We start from the raw sequence: 24,791 nt of genomic DNA on the forward strand, positions 1-24,791 counted from the left end.
ATTTTCTCTGTTCTGTGAAGTTGTTTTTTCAGTTAAAAATGCAAACACATGCAGTCCACCTGAGTGGACATGTGATGAACTCTGAAAAAGGTGTGTTCAAAAAAAAAAAAAAATCAGATTATAGATTTAATTACTGCATTATGCATGGAAGGGTTAATGACTTCATATTAATAGTTGTGTACCTATAACAGTTTAGATTAGTATATCTAATTATATCTATTATATCTTGGTAGCAGACTGTTGCTTGTATGTGAGGCTTGTATGCTGGTACTAGATATATTAAGTTGTTGTCTGAGCCACCAAGTGGGGGGAGGGCTGAAGAGCTGTATGCCTCCTACACGTTCACCATTCTTAAGAGCTTCTGCATAAATTGGTCATGAAATGTGATCTGAGGGGTATTCGAAAAGGTAGGTTTAACAAATGATATGCCTATATGATGCCATGCCTATGCCATGCCTATAAATGATATGTAGGCATGGCATAGACAAATATTATAAAGGCTCATTATTATAATCTCATTTGTTTTAAGCATATTCAAGGTTTTTACTTAAACATGCATCAGCTTTCATTTCAAACACAATGCAGTTTCAACATGCAGACTACATTTCACTTGGAAATCATTACAATCCTCCATGACATTATAGTTTGTTTTTAATTCTCGACATGCAAACTTAAAGCTGGCAGAGGTTGAACCAATCTTACAAATCACTGCACCCAAACACAGGAAGTATACAAAAGGGACCTGGTGTAGATAGGAGAAGACAGCTGAGGCCCATACCATGACCCATAACTCATTCTTCTCTAAATTGTAAATGTCACAGAATTACCATAAGTTTTTCTTAGTGTAATGTATTTTTTAATCCTCCTCCAGTTTTTTAAACCAGCAGCAAGCCTATCCAAGCCCTGCACCAAATAAAAAGCCATTACGTTCAGACAAATGACTGGTAAAGTCTTTTATCTCAGCCAAATATTATATAATCACTATTACAACACAGAAATGATGTTTATTAACTACATGTGATCTACAACATCAGCCAAGCCACGTAGCTGAACTAGAGTCCAAAATAGATCAATGAACCAGAGTCCAAAGATCAAGAAAGATCCATCCCAAAGGAGCGAGAGAGAAAACCAGCTCAGAGACAAAGAAAATTTCTGTGGCCTGAAGCCAGAGAAGTGCCAGGAACTGTCACTGACTCTGAACACAATGGGCACAACCTGTAGCTCTCCAACTGTCTGCCAGAACAGAACTTTGGAATCTCCTTCAGATTGTGGTTCACTTCAGTAATAGTGTTTTGAGGAGTTAGGGGATTGACAACATCTTGATTTGCACAAAGGTCAATGTCAAGTCATGAAATAGTATTGGGTTACACTTCCTGGTCCAGAGATAAATGGACTAGTCTCTGAATTTGTCCTGCTAGATCTTATTGCTGCATTTCACATAGCACACACAGAACTGACCACAGCATCTTATAACAGAGACTGGAAAATATTACTGGGATTAAGGAAACAGAGCGAAATTGGTTTAAATCTGAGTTACCAGATAGATTTGTGAACATGAACAAATTGGAACTAATCATCCTTAGAGACAAGGTCAAAGGGATGGGGGTGGACATTTCTTTGTTTCCTGGATCACAGATTATCTGACAGAAAGGCCACAGCTGTGGGGTGGACATTGAAGTGGTGCCAGCCTACAAATATCTAGGCGTGCACCTGGACAATAAGTTGGACTGGTCACTGAACTGACATTCTATATAAAAAGGGGCTATTTTCCTTCTAAGGCACCTTAGGTCCTCAGATGTCTGCAGGAAGATGCTGCACATGTTTTACCAAACTATGGTAGCAAGTGTTCTGTTTCATGCTGCAGTCTGCTGGGGAGCCAGTATAAAGCAGAAGAATGTGAGGCGGCTAGACAAACTGGTGCAAAAAGCTGGTTCAGTGACTGGAATGAGGCTGGACTCACTGCAAGCTGTGGTGGAGAGATACACACATAAAAATGTAGAGGCCATCCTGGAATACACTGACCATCCCCTTCACAACATCCTGATGGACCAGAGAAGCTGCAGTGGACGACTCACCTCACTGCACTGCAGTGATACAGGAGATCCCTCATCCCTGCTGCCATTAGCGTCTAGAACACTTTACTTTTTGTGTTTCCCTATTTTAGGGTGCTCAGCCTTATGTTCTCATTAGTTCTCACTTGGTTTTAATTGGATAGTGACAGGAATTTGAGGTTTATCTTCACAAAGGATGCAGTTTAAGGCATTGAATGACACATTGAATAACAAAGTAAATAAAAACAACCAATACAACATTGTAAAATGATAAATATCTACATATTCTAACAAATCATTCAGCCCAGATTCTTACAGAAAAAAAATCCAACAAAAAATTGATCCAACTCAAATTCCCCACTTAATGTTTTTCTCAATACAATCAATCAGTTAAAAATTGAGACCAAATTGCACTCTCTTGCTTTTAATGAAGGTGTGTTAACAGACTGCTCTGAATATAAACAATTATGTATGAAAGAACATGTAAACTAAGCTAGAACAGTTAGGCCCCATTGTGGATGACATGCATTTCTTACCACAAAGGTTTCCCTCCACACTGTCTAGAAGATTTGCTGTAGAGTTGGCTGCACCCAATCTGGAAAGGAGTTTAGTTGAGAAAACCATGGACTCATGTAAGCAGACAAACAAATCACAGCTATGAAGGCTAATCCTTGGCTGATGATGCATGTAAGCAGCAGAAACTTCAGCAATAACAGTGATGATGGAATTGTTCTATGGAGATAATGTGATACTTAAGGATGTAAATGCATCCTCAACACCAATGATTTCACTTGTTGCACCAGCAGCAAACAAACAAACAGCACTAAGACAAAACAACGTGCATGTTATGTCATTGTACTCATCAACCACAACAATGTGTAAGGTTGAGTACTGGTGCTGAATCACTTGGTGTTAATGAGGCATAAGGCTTTTTTTGTTGAAATAAAAGATTTCTACCTTTTCAATTACATGTGATTGTGTTATGTAAGGAAGATTTCGCTACTTTACTAAATTACAGCAAAAAAATGTTAATGTTAATGTCACCAGTGGGTAAACCAAAGGATACAAATGATGTTTCAGGAATGTCCGCTTGTTTGACCTTCGCCGCTTTGTCCTTTCTGAGAAAGTTCTGGCAATTTCAAAAAGCTTCTTTCTTGTTGCTGAAGGTGAGAAAAATCCTAGGTCATAGCTACAGTAGAAAATTACCTTGAAGTAGAGCTGTAAGAGTACATGTACTGTTTGTATACTTATTAGCTACAAGAAAATTCAGTGTCACAATAGTCGATTTATGGATACTTATTTACACTGCCAGAACAGATAATATGGATTACAGGTTCCACAGATCACAGGTTGTTGTCTTAACAGTTATAGCATTCTAGTAGGGGTATTCCTAAACATACGCATGGGTGAGCCAAGTTAGCTAAGGTTATGTAGAGTGGCTGCTGTGGGAATGGCAAAGACAAATAACAGAGGAGACCTGAAGGATCCTCGCTTGACATTTAGATCCACTGTGTGGGAGTATTACAATTTCCCAGTTATGACTTTCGGACTACCTTCACATAAGCATTTCAGTAAGTCCATTGAGCTTGCCTTACACAAATGACCCCAATTGCAATCTGGGAATGAATCCAGTCTGGGAATGTTGACAATGGATGGACCTCCACATTTACAGAGAGCTACAGTAGTAGCAGTTCAAAGTGTCACACTTGGTAAGTTTCCACTTTTCCCACGACTGTTCATCATTTGCACTGCAGCATGGCATGCCATTTTTATAAAGTATAAATGGAATTTAAATGTTTGTCCTTCCTTAGACAACTTTTGGTCTGTACTAACCACTTAAGACCAGGAACACACAACAATATCTGTAGTTTGGGAGATGCTCTGGCCATCTGGTCATCTAGCCACCACATTTTGGCTCCTGTCAGAATGACTGTATGATGCGTTGTCTCCTGTATGAGACAACGTGTCAGATCTCTGATAAACCTACCTTTTCGGGTCTGACATGTCATACAGTAGCCTATGTAAACAAATAGAGGTTTACAAAGAGATATTAATTAACAAAGATGACTTAACTGTTGATGAGTTAAAGAGGTTTCTCCGCTCTCATATTAGAGACAAAAACAGCCCTGAGCTTTCCCAAGAGTTAAGTAACGCTAACCAGCAAGATAAAGAGAGCCCACGGCAGTTTCTGTATAGAACCATGGGTTTAAAGCAGCACATTCTTTTTGAGTCACAACAGCCTGGTGCAGATTTGAACTATGACAGAAAGCTTGTGCAGAGTACATTTATTTACACGTTGTACCAGGGTTTGAATGTTAAAAACAACTATGTCAGATATGTTCTCAAACCCCTACTTGATGACCTGCAAACTAGTGATGACTTTCTTTTAGCGCAAATCACTAAGTCCACTAGTGAGGAAGCAGACAGACTGAGACGCATCGGCATGAGCAAAACTTGACCGGCGACTCAGCTTGACTGTGACAGTGCCTTAGCCAAACAAGTTAAAGTTGACATGGAGTTAGAGGCCAACCGCGCTGCTATTACTGAACTTACTGCACAAGTGTCCTCACTGACTAACCATCTAGCTCAGATGGTGACCCCCCTGAAAGAGTAACACCTGCGGACCCCTGCTCATCAACTAACCACCCTCATGTACCCACAGCTGAGACGAGGGGCAGGTGCAGGGACTGTGTAAAGCAAGGTGAGTTGCCCCCACTGCTTTAATTGTGGGCATCGGGCCATTGGCTGTCTGCAAAGGAAGATGTCGGGAAATGGGGAGAGGTCACAGGAAAGGGGCAGCCAGCGACCAACATCTTGAGTCCCTCCTTTCAGACCAGCCTTTGCATGTTGCCGCAGCTAATGGCACAGATGTTCCTTTTGATGGATGGGCAGATGTTGATCTCCAGATCTACAGTAAGAACTATGGACATGTCACCATGCAAGGGCCAGTACTAATCAGCCCAGTGCGAGAGAGTCCCAGTGCATCTAGCCAGAGACCTAACAAACACCAAGCAAAGGGGCACAAATGGTGATCAGCTAACCTCCAAAACACCTGTCCAGTGGACATCCGAACACAATGCTGTGGTGTCCTCCTTTGTTGATATGTTGACCTGTCCACCAATCCTGGCATACCCAGATTTCAATTTGCCCTTTATCCTCCACACCGACACATCAAATGAAGGTCTAGGGGCAGTTTTCTACCAGCAGCAGGGAGAAAAACTCTGTGTCATCACTTATGGTTCCAGGACACTCAAACCTGCTAAGAAATACTATTATCTCCATTCCGGCAAGCTTGAATTCCTGGCCTTGAAGTGAGCAATCTGTGATAAATTTAGGGCTTACCTTTATTACACACCCACCTTCACAGTATACATGGATAATAATCCCCTCACTTACATCTTGAGCACAGCAAAATTAAATGAGGTAGGACATTGGTGGGTAGGTGAGCAAAGGTTTTCTATGAGCACTCTAGCTTCATCCCACATTCCAAAGACATGCAGTTTGAGGTTAGAGAAACTGAACTGGCAACTCTAATTGCCCATGGGTGTGAATGTTTGTCTGTCATTGTGTGTCAGCTTTGTGATAGACTGCTGATCTGTCCAAGCTGATTTGTCTCTTGACTCCAGCACCCCTGCAACCCTGGATGTATGAGGATAAGTGGTAAATAAGGGATAGATTGATGGATGGACAGTATGCTATTATTTGAGTGCCTTAACTGTTAAGTAACAGCAAGTTATACTAATGAGCAACTCTTGATTGTTTAAATATTTTTAAATAAATGACAAATGTTATTTCAATGTGGTTTTCTATATACCAAAGATGACTGAACTGTAAATTTTCTGTACTGTTTCACCTCTATCCGAAAAGCTCATTGAGTTATTTAAGAAAGCAGTTGTATTGTAAATGGAACTTACATTTTCCCATGTGTTTGAGCTTGTCTCTGAACAGGGCGTCATCTGAGATGGCCTCCACAGAAACTGCAGAGTACTGTTCTGCACACAGCAATACTAGCACAGTGTTCACTTATGTAAATAGCATGTGCATGTCAGTCAATAAATATATATATATATATATATATATATATGAACAAATAATATGATGTCTCTGGTAGGGCTGCAACAACGAATCAATAAAATTGATAAACTGATTTTTAAAATAGTTGGCAACAAAGGTATTTATTGTTTACTTAGGTCTAGTGAGGCAGCTGTTTGCCATGGCACAAGGTGGGCAGTTGCGGAGAGGAAAATGGTAGAGCTGCAGAAGAGTTAAAGTCACGTTTCCCACAATTAAAAAAGTCTTACACTGTTATGTGGATAGCAGTGGTGCCTTCTTGTTCTACTGTAGTTTTTCTGTTGTGTGGTTAGATAATAATTTATCCAGTCAGTTCTCAGGCCAATTGACACAGTAACTTGTGCATCTGCCTGAGCAGACAGAATTCTCTTTTATCTAATGTCAATACTAACTCCAACACACAGGCATGAGACCCATGTCACCATTAACCTTTGTGTTTTTAAGGGTTCATGTCTATATTTCCACTGGCGCATTTAGTGAATTTTTAAAAGGCAGCTGTAGCCTATATATGGAAGTTTGTTTAAGCTGTTATCTCTGTCCTGCTTAAGGCAAAAACGGGAAACAATGTCATGAGAATCATGTCCAGACATGCAGCACACAGAGGAAGATTATCTGAGTGAGACGCAGTCTCACATGGGGAGAAAATCTAGTTAATTTCACCAAGGGGCAGTGTTGCCTTTGTACAGCAGACTTTTTACAAGGGAGCACTTAGGAAAATGTTCAGGTAATGTCTGGTCTGTGTTCCTCAGACAAATGCGTTCTTACATTAACAATATCTAGCAATGTTCATGTGCATGTATGAAAACATGTCACTTCATTAGGGTTAATGTGCCACAAACCTTTGCTTTCAGCGTGAAATTCTAGAAAGCACATTGTAACAAAATGTAATATTTGTTTAAATGTCATCACACACTTTATTTTTGATCACATGTTGTGAACTCCTTGTTTAAGGTTCATATTTTGGCAATAAAATGCTGAAACCAAATTTCTTCATATTCTTTTGTGAAAGTGTGATTAAACAATCAAAAACACTGGTCTACAAGGAGAAAGTCTCGGAAATGAAAGTAGATAAATGTGACCAGAATTAGGTCACTAATAAACTGGCTCCAGTTTCCAAGATACAGCTTCAGGTTAAAATTGCATCAAAATAATTCAAAATTAGAAGGAGTGGTGTGTGATTAAGCTCCATAACTTTTCTGTAAAATGTGATAAAGCAATGAGAATGATGCTGTCCTAATTATTATAAATTTATCATTTTATTGATACCAATAACATAAATTTCCATTCATTTTTTTTTCATGTAACATTTATATGCTTTTTTTCAACTGTCCAAATCATGGGTGGGTTGGTCCCATTTTTGTGTTTTTTGTATCTATTAAGATACAACCTCAAAATTATATAGTTTTAAAGCTTATGAAATAATAATGCGAGTAATGTCAGATAATTACAGAACACAAGATCTACCATAAGATTAAACGACAAGGTTGCACCTTTATTTGATATCTAAACAGCACTTTCTATCTTCCAAACTGCCAGGGCACAGATTACTGCTGATATGTTAAAAAGGGATTATCTGGCCTAATGTATTCTGCAGATCAGAAATTGTTTTGGTAGAACTGGTATCTTAGCATCCTTTAATGAGTCCTATCCTCACATTTGGGCTCTTGACACACAAAAAAGCAAATGAAACATCTATTTGGTTATAAAGTAACTAATGTCTTGTATTATTCATCACACATTTAGAAGCTTTCATGTGATATAACAACTGCTGATGTGTCCTAATTGTCTGAGAATTTGAACATAGAAAGCAAAGTGGATAACCACACCTGGACCAGTTATTCACAAAAATCAGCACCAACACCTTGACATTTGCTAATAAAAGACCAATAAATTAGAGTTAGTTAATAATCTTTAGTATCAAAGTGTAGATAAATTATAAACTTTCATGTGGCACTATTTCCATTGTTCTACTGCTCTGTGTCAAAAAGTTATGAGGCATCATGATCATCAGGCACCCCCTCTCCCTTGTCATCTGTGTATAGATAATTATAAATCTTTATGATAAAATATCTTGAAAACTTTTGCCAACCAGCAGCTTTATCACCTGTTTTCAAATTCATCTAATCACAATATATAAGGATTAGCACATTTTATCTCAGAGGTCGATAATTTCCGAAAATTTGTAGACCAGTGAAATGTCCAATTAACTGATTTTTAAAATAGTCGTTTGTTGCAGCCCTAGCCTGTACACTAAATCATCACAGTCTGTACACAAACACCAAGACCAGTATTCAGTATAATTCAGTGCAGAAAGACAGTTGCAAATAGCTTGACAGAGGAAGCTTGATAAGTGATATCTACCTGTGGAATTCTCTGTGCTAGATGGATAACTGGATGTTGTTTTCTGGGATTCATACTTCAAACGATCTAAAAACAGAGAGCAAATGTTATGATCACTGACATGAGGAACTATAATTTCAATTCCAAAAGTGCAAAAATACCTCCTCAATTTGACCACTTTCTGTTAGGCACTGACTTAAAAAGTTGACTGAAAATATAGTAACAGAGGCACCAAAGGCAAAGGCTTAGGGTATTTTTGTACACAAAAGTAGCAGTGACATGACTGTGTGCCACATCACATCTGGTAGATCTGTCTAGCTCTAGAATATATAATAATATAATATTAACTCTAAAATACTGTATGTCATAACATTAAATGTGAATGTTTTAATACTGTATTATTTCCAGGGACTGACCCTGCCTTCGCGTGCTTTCACAATTATGGTAAATATGAGTGTCCAACTTGGAAAATGCACGTGAATGCACGTCGTAATTTCCACTGGGGAATTGGGAAATAATATTGATACGCAAGTTGCGGAGTTGGGATAACCTGTGACGTTTTCAACATGGTGGAGAACAACGCAGGATTTGTCGCGAACGGTAAATAGTTCCTTTATTAACTGTTTGGCTATTGTTAACTGTTGATTTTTTTTATACAATTTTAATGTGCTCTCTATGTACACTTAACAGCATTTTTTAATAACATGCTACTGTTTAACTGGTACAAGTCCGCGATTCTTCATTTCGTTTCTACAATAAAAGCAGCTGAACAAAACACACTCGTAGTTCCAACTTCACAAATTGAAAACATCATATTCCAGCAGCACGTCTAGGCAGCATAGTACCCTGTATACAATATTATGCTACGAAACATAGCTGTTTAAACTGAACTTAAGTTGACATTATGAGCAGAATTTCTGTGGATAATGAGCCAAATGTACAAAACCATACCTCTCTCTAAGGCGATGAGGAACTCACGGTTGCGCTGTAGCTCTCTCATAAACTCCTCATTCTGTAGGAAAAGGGCAACGCGCTCATCTTCCAGATACTGCTTCAGTTTCTTGTCATGATCTCTAGCTCCAGTTGTCAAACCTGAACCACCAGTTGTCCCTGCAGCTCCAGACTGTGAAGGAGCCTGGCCTTTCCATTGGCTTGTTGAGTTGAGTGACGATGACAATGATGATGAAGGCTGGGATTCACAGTCGTGCTAAGGTAAAGATAGGAGAAATTACCATTTATTATCAGAAATTCATCAAAGCTACCAATAATCTATCTGTGTAAATGTTCCTTCAACTAAAGGTTCAGAAATGACTTCTATTGGCAACGCTGATACCTGTAATTTTATTTTTCTTTTTTTACCATTTTTAAAATACTAGTAGTAGAACTGGTAGTACTGCTACTACTGTTATAACTGAAGTGTTAAACAGGACTTGCTTGAGGTTCGTAAAGATGTTGCAGTTCTCATCAAAGAAGCTCCTTCTTTGGCATGATTAACCCCATTTGGCCATTTGTGAATGGTTTTTAATTGCTGTCACCTTAGCAAGGACCCCTCCTTGAACCGCCACCTTATCCCCTCCTTGAACCGCCACCTTATCGTGGTGGAGGGGTTTGAGTGCCCGTATGATCCTAGGAGCTATGTTGTCCGGGGCTATATGCCCCTGGCAGGGTCTCCCAAAGCAAACAGGTCCTAGGTGACGGACCAGACTAAGAGCGGTTCAGTGACCCCTTATGGAGCGACAATCGAAGACCATGATGTCGCCCGGCATGGCGAAGCCGGGGCCCCACCCTGGAGCCAGGCCTGGGGTTCGGGCTCGTAGGCGAGCGCCTGGTGGCTGGGTCTCCCCCCATGGGGCCCAGCCGGGCAAAGCCCGAAAGAGTGACGTGGGGCCGTCCTTCTGTGGACTCACCACCCGCAGGAGGATCCATAAGGGACCGGTGCATAGTGGATCGGGCAGTGGTCGAGGACGGGGACCTCGGCGACCCGATCCCTGGATGCTGAAACTGGCTCTAGGGACATGGAATGTCACCTCACTGGGGGGGAAGGAGCCTGAGCTTGTGCGGGAGGTTGAGCGGTACCGACTAGAGATAGTCGGGCTCACCTCCACGCACAGCCTGGGCTCTGGAACCCAGCTCCTTGAGAGGGGCTGGACTCTCTTCTACTCTGGAGTTGCTCGCGGTGAGCTGGTGTGGGCTTGCTCATAGCTCCCCAGCTCAGCCGCAACGTGTTGGCGTTTTCCCCCCAGAGTGAAAGGGTCGTTTCCCTGTGCCTTCGGGTCGGGGATAGGTCTCTCACTGTTGTTTCGGCTTATGGGCCGAACAACAGTGCTGAGTACCCGGCCTTTTTGGAATCTCTCTGGGGGGTGCTGAAAGGTGCTCCTACTGGGGACTCCATAATTCTGTTGGGGGACTTCAACGCTCACATGGGCAGCGACAGTGAAACCTGGAGGGGCGTGATTGGGAGGAACGGCCTCCCCGATATGAACCCGAGTGGTGTTCTGTTGTTGGACTTCTGTGCTAGTCACAGTTTGCCCATAACGAACACCATGTTCAAGCATAAGGGTGTCCATCAGTGCACATGGCACCAGGACACCCTAGGCCGGAGGTCAATGATCGACTTTGTAGTCGTGTCATCTGACATTCGGCCGCATGTCTTGGACACTCGGGTGAAGAGAGGGGCAGAGCTGTCAACTGATCACCACCTGGTGGTGAGTTGGATCCGCTGGCGGAGGAGGAAGCGGGACAGACTTGGCAGGCCCAAACGTACTGTGAGGGTCTGTTGGAAATGTTTGGCCAAACCCACTGTCAGAGGGGTCTTTAACTCACACCTCCGAGAGAGCTTCTACCAGATCCCGGGGGAGGCTGGGGACATTGAGTCCGAATGGACCATGTTTTCCACCTCCATTGTCGACGCGGCAGCTAGGAGCTGTGGCCGTAAGGTTTCGGGTGCCTGTCGTGGCGGCAATCCCCGAACCCGGTGGTGGACACCGGAGGTAAGGGATGCCGTCAAGCTGAAGGAGGAGTCCTACCGAGCTTGGTTGGCTTGTGGGACTTCCGAAGCAGCTGACAGGTACCGCAGGGCCAAGCGTGCTGCAGCCCAGGCGGTGATGGAGGCAAAAACTCGGGTATGGGAGGAGTTCGGTGAGGCCATGGAGAAGGACTACCTGTCGGCCCCGAAGAAATTCTGGCAAACCGTCCGGCGCCTCAGGAGGGGATAGCAGTGCTCTACCAACGCTGTTTACAGTGGAAGTGGTGAGCTGCTGACCTCGACTGGGGATATTGTCGGACGGTGGAAGGAATACCTCGAGGATCTCCTCAATCCCGTCAACACGTCTTCCATAAGGGAAGCAGGGGCTGGGGATTCGGAGGCTGATCCATCCATCACCCAAGCCGAAGTCACTGAGGTAGTTCGGCAGCTCCTCGGTGGCAAAGCACCGGGGGTGGATGAGATCCGTCCCGAGTACCTCAAGTCTCTGGATGTTGTTGGGCTGTCATGGCTGACACGCCTGTGCAACATCGCGTGGCGTTCGGGAACAGTACCCCTGGATTGGCAGACCGGGGTGGTGGTTCCTCTTTTTAAGAAGGGGGACCGGAGGGTGTGTTCCAACTACAGAGGGATCACACTCCTCAGCCTCCCGGGGAAGGTCTATGCCAGGGTGCTGGAGAGGAGGATCCGGCCGGTGGTCGAACCTCGGATTCAGGAGGAACAATGCGGTTTCCGTTCTGGGCGTGGAACACTGGACCAGCTCTACACACTCTCGAGGGTGCTCGAGGGTTCATGGGAGTTTGCCCCCAGCAAAGAGCCCCGGAACCCAACCAGTCCACAAAACACATGTGGACTGGTTGGGTTCCGGGGCTCTTTGCTGGGGGCTATCCGGTCTCTGTACAAACAGAGCAGGAGCTTGGTTCGCATTGCCGGCAGTAAGTCAGACCTGTTCCCAGTACACGTTGGACTCCGGCAGGGCTGCCCTTTGTCACCGGTTCTGTTCATTACCTTTTATGGACAGAATTTCTAGGCGCAGCCAGGGGCCGGAGGGAGTCCAGTTCGGGGACCACAGGATTTCATCTCTGCTTTTTGCAGATGATGTTGTCCTGTTGGCTCCATCGAGGCAGGATCTCCAGCGTTCGCTGGGGCGGTTTGCAACCGAGTGTGAAGCGGCTGGGATGAGAATCAGCACCTCCAAGTCCGAGGCCATGGTACTCAACCGGAAAAAGGTGGTTTGCCATCTCCAGGCCAGGGGAGAGATCCTGCCTCAAGTGGAGGAGTTTAAGTATCTCGGGGTCTTGTTCACGAGTGAGGGAAGGACGGAACGTGAGATTGACAGACGGATCGGGGCATTGGCAGCAGTAATGCAGTCGGTGTACCGGTCCGTTGTGGTGAAGAAGGAGCTGAGCCGGAAGGCGAAGCTCTCGATTTACCGGTCAATCTACGTTCCTACTCTCACCTATGGTCATGAGCTCTGGGTCATGACCGAAAGAACGAGATCGCGGATACAAGCGGCTGAAATGAGCTTCCTCCGCAGGGTGGCCGGGCGCTCCCTTAGAGATAGGGTGAGGAGCTCGGAGTAGAGCCGCTGCTCCTCCACATCGAGAGGAGTCAGTTGAGGTGGCTCGGGCATCTGTTCCGGATGCCTCCTGGGCGCCTTCCTGGGGAGATGTTCCGGGCATGTCCCACCGGGAGGAGGCCCCGGGGAAGACCCAGGACACGCTGGAGGGACTATGTCTCCCGGCTGGCCTGGGAACACCTCGGTGTCCCCCCGGAAGAGCTGGAGGAAGTGTCCAGGGAGAAGGAAGTCTGGGTATCCCTGATTCGGCTACTGCCCCCACGACCCGGCCCCGGATAAGCGGTAGAAAATGGATGGACCTTAGCAAGGATATTCTGGATTTAAGCCTTGCGGGAGGAAGCCAGATAAAAAAAACAAACCCACGGAGAACATAGAAACTCCTTACAAAAAGACCCTGTAGTTAATCCAGGACAAATCAAGCAGATAAAAGGTCTGGAGTTGGTTCTGAGTGTTACATTTGTATTTGGTAGCTGTTCACTGAAACACTCAACATGGGGTCATCAGTAGGCTGAGAAAAAAAAAAACAAAAAAAAACTAAATAAACCCACCAGTGAGATACTAAAAACAAAGAGTGACAAAAACAACACTTTGAAATTGTTAAGGAATAGACTGGCAACCTCAGCAACACCAAAAGACTTGGAAGACCCCAAAAGACAACAAATGTGGACAACCACAAAGTTCTGTCATCTTCACAGGTGTGAAGAAGGGTGTCATCTCAGTTTGTATTTTGTCTGTGTGAAGTTTTTTTCCATCATCTGAAGGCCTATACAGACCTGCGAAGTTTTGTTTTATACGATTACACTGTATATCAATTTTTTACCTGTTTTTTTTTTTTTTTTTTGAGCTCATGTTCTGTCATTGCACCCGAATAGATGCATCAACAACGTTTTGAATGAAGTCTTTAATAACTGGCTTGGACCATTATAAACATGTAACTCTGTGCTCTGTCTGGTTGCACATGCTGCCTTCCGTCTCATACCAAAAACACATGGTCTGCCTCCTAGTGGCCATACATTCCCTTTTCTTTTTCTTTAGCATGCTACTTATTTGAATTTATTCAGTATTTTTATTTATTAATATTTTTTCCTTCATTTCTTTCTAACAAGTTAACCCCAAGTTTTTCACTTCTGTGCCTCCTGTAGAGTGCAAATTTACCCAGCCACTATTTTTTTATGCTGATAGTGATTAATGCTTTATCAATAGCTCATATAGCTTAAATAATGTACCACTGGCCTTGATTCAATTGATTTCATTCTATTTCTGCATGAAAACTACAACTACTTATAATTAATGAGAAATGACAAGGAAGTATATGACGATATTGACAGGATCCTCAAAAAATATCCCAGAAATATTATTGTAGCTAGAATAGAAGGTGATTCCCAGAATGACTAAAACAACCCAGGCTAACAAATTTCGTTCCTAAAATTCAGCTAGAGGGTGGAATGGCAACAAACCTTAGTTGTATGCTGTATTCTTAATAATAATAATAATAATAATAATAATAATAATGATAATACAATTTAGTTATTGGCACCTTTCAAAAACACTCAAGATCACCTTAAAAAGAGAAACAAGAATGCAACAAAAACAATAAAAATATTATATCTGAATATATTCAGAAAATACAATGCACTACTTATGAGGGGTAGGCGAGTTTGAAAAGATGGGTTTTTAAAAGGAGATTTGAATGTGGAGATGGAGTCAAATGATTTCTAGTGATTTCCAGAGTCGAGAGATCAGCTGAAGGCCCTGAGCCCCATGGTGGATAAATGGGCAGGTGGAATGGAAAGGAGATAGGCCGTGCAGGAGCAGAGTGTATGGGAGGGTGTGTATGGGTTCAGGAGATCTGAGAGGTAAGGGGGTGCCAGGTTATGGGGTGCTTTAAAAGTGAGAAGCAGTATTTTAAATTCGATGCGGAAATGAAAAGGGAATCAGTGGAGCTATTTGAGGATGGGGTGAATGGGATTTTGGAAATGATATGAGCAGCTGCATTCTGAAACAGTTGAGGTTTATGGAGGGATTTGTGTGGTAGAACAAAAAGGAGAGTTACAGTAGTCAAGTTGGGATGTGACGAGGGCATGGACCAAAATTGCTGTGCTGTTTGGGGTGAGTGATGGATGAAGACAGTGATATTGTGGAGGTGATGTTATTTATGCATGCTGTCAAGGAGAGGGTGCTGTTGAGGATGACACCAAACCTAAGGGGAGGGAGGTATGGTGGAATTGTCTATGGTAATGGAAAAGCTGTCAGATTTGGAGAACATCATCCATGGAAATGGATGTTATTTTTTCTGAATATATTGCCAAGTGGAAGTAGGTAAATGATGAATAGGAGTGGCCCCAGGGCTGTGCCACTATTAACAGGAGAGGGTTGTTATTTATAATTCTTTATTTGAACAGTCTGTGAGGTATAAAGTAAAGCAGGAAAGTGCTGTGTTAGGGGTGCCAATGAATGCTAGACGGTTGAGAAGGATATGGTGGGAGATAGTGGCAAAAGCTGCTGTGAGGGTCAAGGAGGATGAATATGGTAAGGAGTCCAGAGTCAGCTGCTATGTGAAGATCGTTTGTTATTATGATTAGGGTGGTTTCTGTACTGTGAAGTGGTTACGAGCCAGTGGTTATTGAGGGTGAGATGATTATGGATCTGTGATGCAACTGTCTTTTCCAGAATTTTTTAAAATAAGAAGATTTGAAATTGGTTGAAAGTTATTTAAATCAATGCCAGGTTTTTTGAGAAATAGGAGTAATAACTTCTGATTTGCAGAGTGATGGGATGAAACCTGTGGTAATGGAGGAGTGAATGATGTTAGTAATAAGGGGCAAAGTGACGGAAGACTGAGTTTCACAAAGTTTGCTGGCAGGGGATCAAGCTGGCAGGTGGATGGTTTGGATTTAGATATGAGAGAAGATATTTCAGCCATTGTTGGAAGTTGAAAATTGGATAGTGGAGATATAGCTGTTGAGAGAGGTGTACAGAGTAAGCAGTGTGATGAATTGCAGTAGGAAGGCAGCTGGTGATGAATGTTTAGAATTAAAGAAGCCAATGAATTTATTACAGAGTGTCAGTATATGTGGGTGGTAAATATGTGGCATTGGATATTGCTTCTTTGTATTGTAATAAATGGGTATGGTATATGTCCTTATGGATTACTAGTCCCATTTTTTCTGTAAAGGCGCTCAGGACGGTGATTTTTAACTTCAGTTGATGTAGTTCAGGTATATACCAAGGTGCAGAGCGGGTAAAAGAAATAGTCGAGTTTTTATTGGTGCCAGAGTGTCCATGTATTAATGAAAAACTTTCCTAACAGGCTGAAGTCTGAAGTTGTCCATAGAAGTATTAGATACTTATGTTTAAGAGGAATAGTTTAAATCAAAACTCATTCGATAAAGTTTAGCGCTACGTATGTGCCTGCTTAAAAGATTCTGCGTTTGCCATTTGTAAACATGTCACTGAGCACAGGCTGAATGACTGGCAGAATTATTTATTATTATAATAATTTACAACAACAAGGGACCCAAAAGCTGCTTACATCTATCAGCAAGTCTCTATACACTACCTGGATGAACTCCTTCTTGTCACCGGACTAAAGGCCTTTACACACCAGGAACAACGCAAATAAATATCACAAAAAAAGTGAAAAATTTAGAAGTGATTTAAACGCTTCATAGATATTCACACGCGATGCAAATATGCGGCTGCGGCTTCTAAAAAGTCATGCTACAAAAAATGTATTCCTCATTAAGCGATGATGACATTGTGCATATTTTACTAAATAAAAACATAAAAAAATATAAAATGTGGGGTGTTGTTAACAAGTGTTGGGAAGGATGGAACGTGAGATTGACAGACAGATCAGTGCATCGGCAGCAGCAATGCAGTCAATGTACCAGTCTGCCGTGGTGAAGAAGTAGCTGAGTTGAAAGGCAAAGCTCTCAATTTACTGGTCAATCTCAATCTCTCAATGAGTTCTGGGTCATGACTGAAAGGACAAGATCTCAGATACAAGAGACTGAAATGAGTTTCCTGGACAAGGTAGCTGGGCGCTCCCTTAGAGATAGGGTGAGGAGCTCAGTCACCCGGGAGGAGCTCGGAGTAGAGCCGCTGCTCCTCCACTTCGAGAGAAGCCAGCTGAGGTGGCTGAGGCATCTATTCAGGATGCCCTCTGGACACCGTCCTGGGGAAGGTGTACTGTGAATGTCCCATCATGAGGACGCCCTGGGGAAGACCCAGGACACGCTGTAGGGACTATGTCTCTCAGCTGGCCTGAGAATGCCTCTGTGTCCTCCCGGAAGAGCTAGAGGAAGTGACCAGAGAGAAGGAAGTCTGGGCATCCCTGCTTAGGGTACTGCCCCCATGACCCGGCCCCGGATAAGCGGAAGAAAATGGATGGAGGGATTAGACCTAGTTCAGTATTGGTTTTAGATATTGAATTTTAACATGGTTTCATCTCAGTTTAGATTTGGGTTATACCTGGTTTAGTCCTAGTTTACACCTGTTTCCCATTTACTGATTCTGTATAAACAGGTCTCCAGTTATTCTAAACTAAATGTAATCAATCCACTGAACAAGTACAAATACTGCAGATAATAACTACAGTGTCAGAACGATTCTTGACTGCACTCATTTGAAAATGCATTGTGAAAAAAACATTTTCTGATTTTTTAAAAATATTTAATACTTAAGTATTTATGAAAGAACATACTCCAGTATTTTAAATTAAGTAATATTTAGAAACTTTTACTTGTATTGGAGTAATATTTGAAAGTATAGATCCTCTATACTTTTACTCAAGTAAAGAAGTTGAGTACTTTGTCAGTACAGGACTTAATGAAGTGCTGTGGCTATATTTTCCATACATTGTCCTTATACTTGTTGCCTTTGTTAAATACTCTCTTAGCTGCAACAAAGTTAATAAGACGGGTAAGAACAGGTTTAATGTTTTTTTAGTTAAATGTTTTGAGGTTTTGACGTTCCAACAAGCTGCAATGTGATTGGTCAGTAGCTCAAGAAATTCAGTGTGTAATGGCCTTAATTCTGTGTTTTCAGATTTGCAAAACAGAGGTGTTAAAACTTTCTCTTGTTGTTTCTTGTATGTTTTTTCAATCATGTACAATTTTCAGGTGATGCACTCAAGAACACAGCGATGCAGGAAACGATAATGACACCATTTTGCATAGCTCAAAACATCTGAGTTTGTGCACATATTGACCACAATGGGGGGCGGATAAAGATTTGGTTGCAAAACAAAAGCAATGTCAGTTGTACGCGATTATTTTGGATAAATGAAGGATGATGTGGGAATTTAGGTGTTGGTTTCTGTATATCACAGCAAAAAAACATGCAATGTCAGTTTTTTCCAATATTGTCCATCCACACTCTCCACATTCATCATCTTCCTAAGCCCCCTTTGCCTCTGGGATCTTTCCCAGGTGATAGATAGCACAATACATGACTATGGATTGAGAAGGCAAGATATATAAGGTTTGCTAGTGTACAGCTACTGTACAGCCTTGATGTTTGTAGTTTTGGCCAACAGCACTCATGTTTCTGTTTAGCAAACATTTAGTTTAGAACTAACATTAGCTACTATGTCAACATATACTTTAGGTTATCTTCATGTGCCACTCAAATATGCACAGAGCACATCCAGCTCAATATTTCTGGCCACACTACTGATGTATTCTAGAACTGATGTACACAGTCTATTATGATTTTTGATATTGAACTCAAAAAAGAAAAAAAATATACCCATATAGCATCTTATTAACTAAACTTTCATATCATTACCATTGTACTGTTTAACTGCTGTGGCAGAATCCGCAGAAAATCATCTGGAAGTTTTCCAAGCAAAGGAGGGTTCCAATTCCGGTAGCTTCTGACCTGCTGATGCCGTGGAGGGGACTGGGCTGCAAATCTAGAAGAGCCCATGCAGTAACAAGACATTAATAATTCTTTCCATTGCAACTGATAGATTATCAACCCGTAGCTAGCTCCAAATTACTAATAAATAATATATATTCTCTTAAATTGCACTCACATATCCTTAGATTAAAGTGACAACAGAGAACCTCATTTTCTATGTATCATTAACAAAAAAAATTATTAAAGGGGGAAAATAAAAATGCCTCATGAGTCCTTGAAGATAAATGAAACAGGAATTTAGAAAATGTACAGAATTGTTACCATGGAGAAGTTATAGGCACCTTATTTTTAGATTCACCAACAGGTGTCTTATTGATACCAGATTCATCTGATGTTGGCAGTGTGGAGTCAGTTTGAGACAAAAGACAATGGGACAGCCTTAATCTACAGAAGACCCTAGAGCAGCTTCTCCAAAGTGCTGCAAAGAACCAAGAGAAACTGAGCAGGTTAAACCATTTAGAATTGCTGCTGGTTTAAGGGCAAAGGGGAATGCTACAAATACTGATTAGATTTAGGTTTTGTTCCATTTACTCAACTTTATATGAAGTAAACCGATAAATGAAAAACTATTCATGCAACTTATGTTTAAAGTATCCCCTGTGTATTTTTAGTGCCTAAAATCTTTGCACAGTGTTGTGTGTCCCCAAGCAACAGTGTCAACCAAAGGTTCTGGCAAAGACATCAGTTACACTCTCTATAATAATGGGTGGCAATTATAAGTGACCTTATACTTTGATTGCGACTATAAAATAAGGCTGTAATAGATAATGAGCTGACTGTATGAGTGATTAACGTGCAGAAATGCGTTCTTGACGAAGTAAGTTAATACTGTTATTGTGTGAGGAGAGTGTATTTCAAATGATGTATGTAGTTTGAGCTAAATGCCACTGTGCATTAACAGTGACTGTGTATTAGGGCTGCAGCTATTGATTTATTTTTGGAGTATTCTACCGAATATGTCAGCGATTACTAAAATAGATAAAACAGACTTTTGCGTTTTTAAACAATAATAGTATTGTGTAACGCATGACAGAAATGACAGGTTACCTTGAAACGGTGTTATCTTGAGTTAAGATTATTTGGTGCATTGCTTACTTGCAGTTCAACATGAATTAATAATTTAACCTTATTTCACTACTAAATGTTTCCAACTACTTTTCCATCTACTTTACAATACACGCACTGTATTTACAATACACTGTGTTGTCATCTTTTTTAAATTTAAAATGATTTAAAATGATACTTTGGACATTTTTTGCCTTTTACAGACTGTTTCGCTCTCTGCCATAGCGCCAACATTGGATACTGAAATGCGTTGTACAACAGTGATTATGGTCTATGTGGAACAATGATCTCTAGGTGGAGCAGGGCCAATAACTCAAGTGATAGCAATTAAACGAATGTTCAAGGCAAAAGAATTTGCTTTGAGGATTTTTTGTAATTGAATTCCCCGAATTCCTCGAGGATTCGTTGCAGCCCTACTGTATATTGTTTATTACATACAGTTCACAGGGAGGTGTTCTATCTATACACTTTGGCTCTATTCACTACAGTACTAGTGCTTACTGATACATATTTATGTATTAGCATCATCTATTCCAAGCTTGTTCATGCCATGATTATTATTAAAGAAAGAGACTCTATTCCTGTGTCCCATCTGCTCTCTGACCGAAGCCTTGTGGTGGGACAAGCATCACATGAACCCAACAACATAGCCTAGACTCAGCAGAAATCTGCCCGTCCTACCCAACATTACCCCCCTTTTTACATTGGCAGTTAAGTAATTTATGATATATAATTTTAATGTAGACTTCTAGCTTAGATGCACTTTCTCATTCAGTTCAATGGGAAAGTGTGTCTAAACCTTTCACAAGTAGTCTATCGATAACGTTCTTTGTAGAGGATGTATTTAATTTGCCGAGTCTGTTTTGATGAGATCATGTCATGATAGTGATGGGGATGTCAAACCGCAACTAACTCCTGAAGCTGAAATCAGTTGAAATTTTAGGTAAATTGGTCTACAGATAAGGACAGCAATGTCTGCGCTATGTTTATTGTCAGAATGAAAGAAAGTTTGAGAACAAGGTTCTTTCAGCCTCTGGAGTTGGTTGCCATAGGTCATTCATGGGGTGGCTGTTCAAAATGATGTACCTCAAAACAAAGCTATGCTTTCTAACTACTGGTACAATTTAAAGATGATAACATCTCCTCTGCAAGCATTTTCATACACCAGTGGAAAGGTTTTCAATACAAAAACTGAAAACGTTACTAATTACTTTGCTAATAATTACCGTATTTTCCAGACTTTAAGGCGCACTTTTATTTACTCCTCTGGCTTGTAGTGTAACTTACATCCCAAAGCTACTTGTATATGTTTACAATCACTTTGTCAAGTGGTCACTAAGGTTAGAATGCACTCTTGGCACTCTTGACTCAAGTGAAGATAATATTATACTGATGAAAAAGTAAAAATGCTTATGTTCACGCTAAACTATAAATCCAAGTGTAACAAAAGTGAAAGTGTCGCCCAAAAGAAAGCTCTATACATTTCATGCTGCAAGTAATAAAGTATGCAGCTGAAACAAAGTTTGGAGTGAGTGTCGGCATTCAGGCAACCTGACATGCCACTTCGTCCCCCCTCCCTGACATAAGCACAGCTATGTAACGATGCATTAATTTAGTAATGCATTTCTGCTTGTTTTTGGCTAGCCTACATTTCTCACAGGCTAATTTAAACTGTTTTTGCTAAAAGCAAATGGATCTATTAATTCATCTTTCGATGAACACCAAATTTTTACTTACATCAACTAAAATTACAACTGACTCACTTGGTGCAGAGGCTGTGCAACATTAATAACATTAACATTTAATGGAATAAATACTCCATTATCAAGTAATGGTTGAATGTATAAAGTGCCAAAACTAAGCAAGATGGTCAAGAGTATAATAGTATACTTCTACCACTAGTACAATCCACCTACAAATCATAGTAATTCATCTTATAATTACGTAACCAAGGCTATAATCTTATCCTATTGCTTACCTTGGTGGGGGAGTTGGTGGGGATTCTTGGTATATCCTATCATAAATGTACATGTCATATGTTGGGGGGGAGTAAACTGGAGGGGCTTCCTCATCTGAACTGTCAGGCTCCAGAGTTCGCTCCAAAATCTATGAAGAGACAGTGCAATATAAGCTTTGTTACATTAAATGTCCATCTGCCTTACAATCATGCACGTCATTTTTCCAAGAATTCCACTTTGATTTGATTAAGAGTCAGTAATCTTAGTTTTATTTCATAGTAAAATAATATATTACATAGTAGTAATCTCTGTGATCTTTATTTATTTTGATACAATGCCTAAGGTTACAGAAAGGTTTCTGCAAATAACTTTGTAATTAATTATTGTACTCACGATTTTTTTTTAGCTGGAGTGTAGGGTCCAGATCACGTTGTTTGTTTAATATTGGCAAGTATCATGCTTGGTGATGATTCTGATGTTAATACAGAACAATACTAACAATGTTAAAAAGTTTACATGTTATAGGATCTAAAGGTTGAGTCATGGCAACTGGACTTTCAGTTTTAAGGCCGAAATGTTTTACCACCCATCCAGGTGGCTTCATCAGTCAAGACAAAGCTGGACTGGAATCTCCAATTTATCTCACAGGTTGGTTTCACTTCACCCCTAGATCCATAGGCTCACTAGGTGAGCCTATGTATATCAGGTCAGAGTCATTAGACCCACGACCCTGAGTTGGTTTCACTTCCCATCTGGCCTGAATAGGCTCATCTTGTCATTTGTCTATCCTACCAATATTACCAGTTACATTATCCAAATATATACACTACCCTATAGGACTTCTGTTGGTTGTAAGAGTGCAGGCAAGTCTTCAGGTCATAAGGTGGGCACCCTCTACTAGTATTTTTTTTTTTGGTGTCTGGCCATTGACACCAAGAAGGCTTAATAGAATGTTCAGGCATCCCAGAACCAGCACCCTTTTGCTGGCGCCCACACTGCCAACACGCTGCTCAGACAAACAAAACTAGTACCCCAATTGGTTTTTGAACAAAATTTATGTATGCATGCACTTTTTCACACAGGGCCAAGTAGTTTTGGATTTTGCTTTCCCTTAATAATAAAAACCTTCATTTAAAAACTGCATGATGTGTTTACTTGTGTTATCTTTGACTAATATTTAAATTTGTTCGATGATCTGAAACAAAGTGTGACAAACATGCAAAAAAATAAGAAATCAGAAAGGGGGCCAACACTTTTTCACAACACTGTAGCTGCCATGCCAGTAAAATCTGTGTCTGTGTGACAGTCAAGGACAATGGCATTCATGTCACTTACAAACATGAAAGTGAACCATAAACTCAAATCTGACAAAAAATATGAATTGAGCATTAAGGCCTGTAATGTTAAAAGCAGCTTAAAATTCCCTAACCTCTGGTGGGATGCTGTCATCTGAGTCTGAGCTGTCATCCTGGCCCTGCCCATCAGTAGTCATCTGGAGCAGTTGGTCAATGGTAGCATCCACAGCTCCGTTGTTGGAGCGCAACACACACTCAATCACCTCAGAGTCCATAGAGGGGAACATTGTCTTGAAGTCCTCCATGGCCTGGTTGAACTCCAGGCGTCTGACCTGCCGGTTTGGCCTGCTGTTGTTAAGGTGCCCCTGTCCACTGCCACCCCCACCACTGCTTCTGGAGCCTCCATTGCTGTTGTTGCGCTTAAACAGGCTAGTCATCCTCAGGGCCAAGCTGCCTCAGGTTGTGCCAACCTTTTGATAGGATGGCTCTTCTTTTCTGTCACCCTTTATTTTAACCTGCTTTCCACTTTTCACTATTCAGTTTCTCATTCTAACACATACATGGCATACTTCTGGAGTTTATTTCCACAGTGATAGTTGTTATTCAGCTACATGTGGCATGGCTGACAGTACTACAGAGTGGGCAGAGACTGGAATATTCAGGTAGTGACAGATACTGAATGCCCAAGGTCCTGTCACCAAATGGATGTTGGAGTCAAAATCCACCAGGGAGTATGCATAGTTGCATCACCTACAGAGAGACAAGACAGACAGTAAGTTATGGGGCTTTTCCACTAGCACTACTCAGCTCTACTTAACTCTACTCTGGTTTTGGGGTTTTCCATTAAGGGATAGTACCTGGTAACAGGTAATTTCTCAGTACCTCCTTGGCCAAGGTTCCAAGCGAGGTGAGCCAATAGTAAAATGTGACGTCAGACTGTAGGCCAATGATTGGCCAGGGAGTGACGTCACTAAAAGAGTCATGAGCACGACTTTCGACACTGGTCTGACCGCGTCCAACACAAGAATCAAACCCGCCATTGCTTTTGACGCGTTTCGTCTCGCTGCCTGCAGCCTTCTCTGGTTCTCTTCTTTCATGTTGAGTGCGACAAAAAGCCACAGACTGAGCAGCAGGTATATCATCTGTCCTCCATGTGCTAGGACAACACCACCCACATTAAGGTGGTACTCAACTGTAATGGAAAATTACCAAAACCAAGTCGAGTCCAGTACAGAGCTGAGTAGTGCTATAACTGTATAATGGAAAAGGCCCATTAGAGTTAGTAACACAAACATTAGTCTATATAGTTCTGTCATTAAGTTATATCATTGGTGTTAAATGAGAGCTAAATGATTAATTGCATTTGTAATAATATCGCAATGTGATAAAACGCAATTTTCTAACTGTAAAGGTTGCCGTTACACTTTGCTCACGTGACTCAGTAGAGGAATCAGCAGAGGCAACATTAACTTAGCACACTACACTGTACCTTGATGTGTTGTACAACAGCCTTGGGCTCGACAG

General features: G+C 41.5%; 1 protein-coding gene across 4 annotated transcripts in view; it reads right to left on the bottom strand.

Annotated features, from left to right (window-relative positions):
• cuedc1b (CUE domain containing 1b) overlaps positions 1–24,791 on the bottom strand; it is a 42,705-nt gene that overhangs the window by 8,359 nt on the left and 9,555 nt on the right. For 3 of the 4 annotated variants that reach the window (XM_026321570.1, XM_026321587.1, XM_026321579.1), the window contains exons 2-9: positions 23,402–24,017; positions 21,993–22,120; positions 18,815–18,941; positions 9,414–9,669; positions 8,484–8,549; positions 5,966–6,058; positions 3,118–3,211; positions 2,588–2,646 (exon numbers count right to left, since the gene is read on the bottom strand). In XM_026321570.1, coding sequence (XP_026177355.1) covers positions 2,588–2,646; positions 3,118–3,211; positions 5,966–6,058; positions 8,484–8,549; positions 9,414–9,669; positions 18,815–18,941; positions 21,993–22,120; positions 23,402–23,704 — 1,126 coding nt within the window. In that variant the 5' untranslated portion in view covers positions 23,705–24,017. The remainder of the gene's footprint in view (positions 1–2,587; positions 2,647–3,117; positions 3,212–5,965; positions 6,059–8,483; positions 8,550–9,413; positions 9,670–18,814; positions 18,942–21,992; positions 22,121–23,401; positions 24,018–24,791) is intronic. The other variant, XM_026321594.1, reaches the window with a different exon arrangement.

Source organism: Mastacembelus armatus, chromosome 13 (genome assembly GCF_900324485.2).
Source record: "Mastacembelus armatus chromosome 13, fMasArm1.2, whole genome shotgun sequence".
Lineage (NCBI taxonomy): Eukaryota > Metazoa > Chordata > Actinopteri > Synbranchiformes > Mastacembelidae > Mastacembelus > Mastacembelus armatus.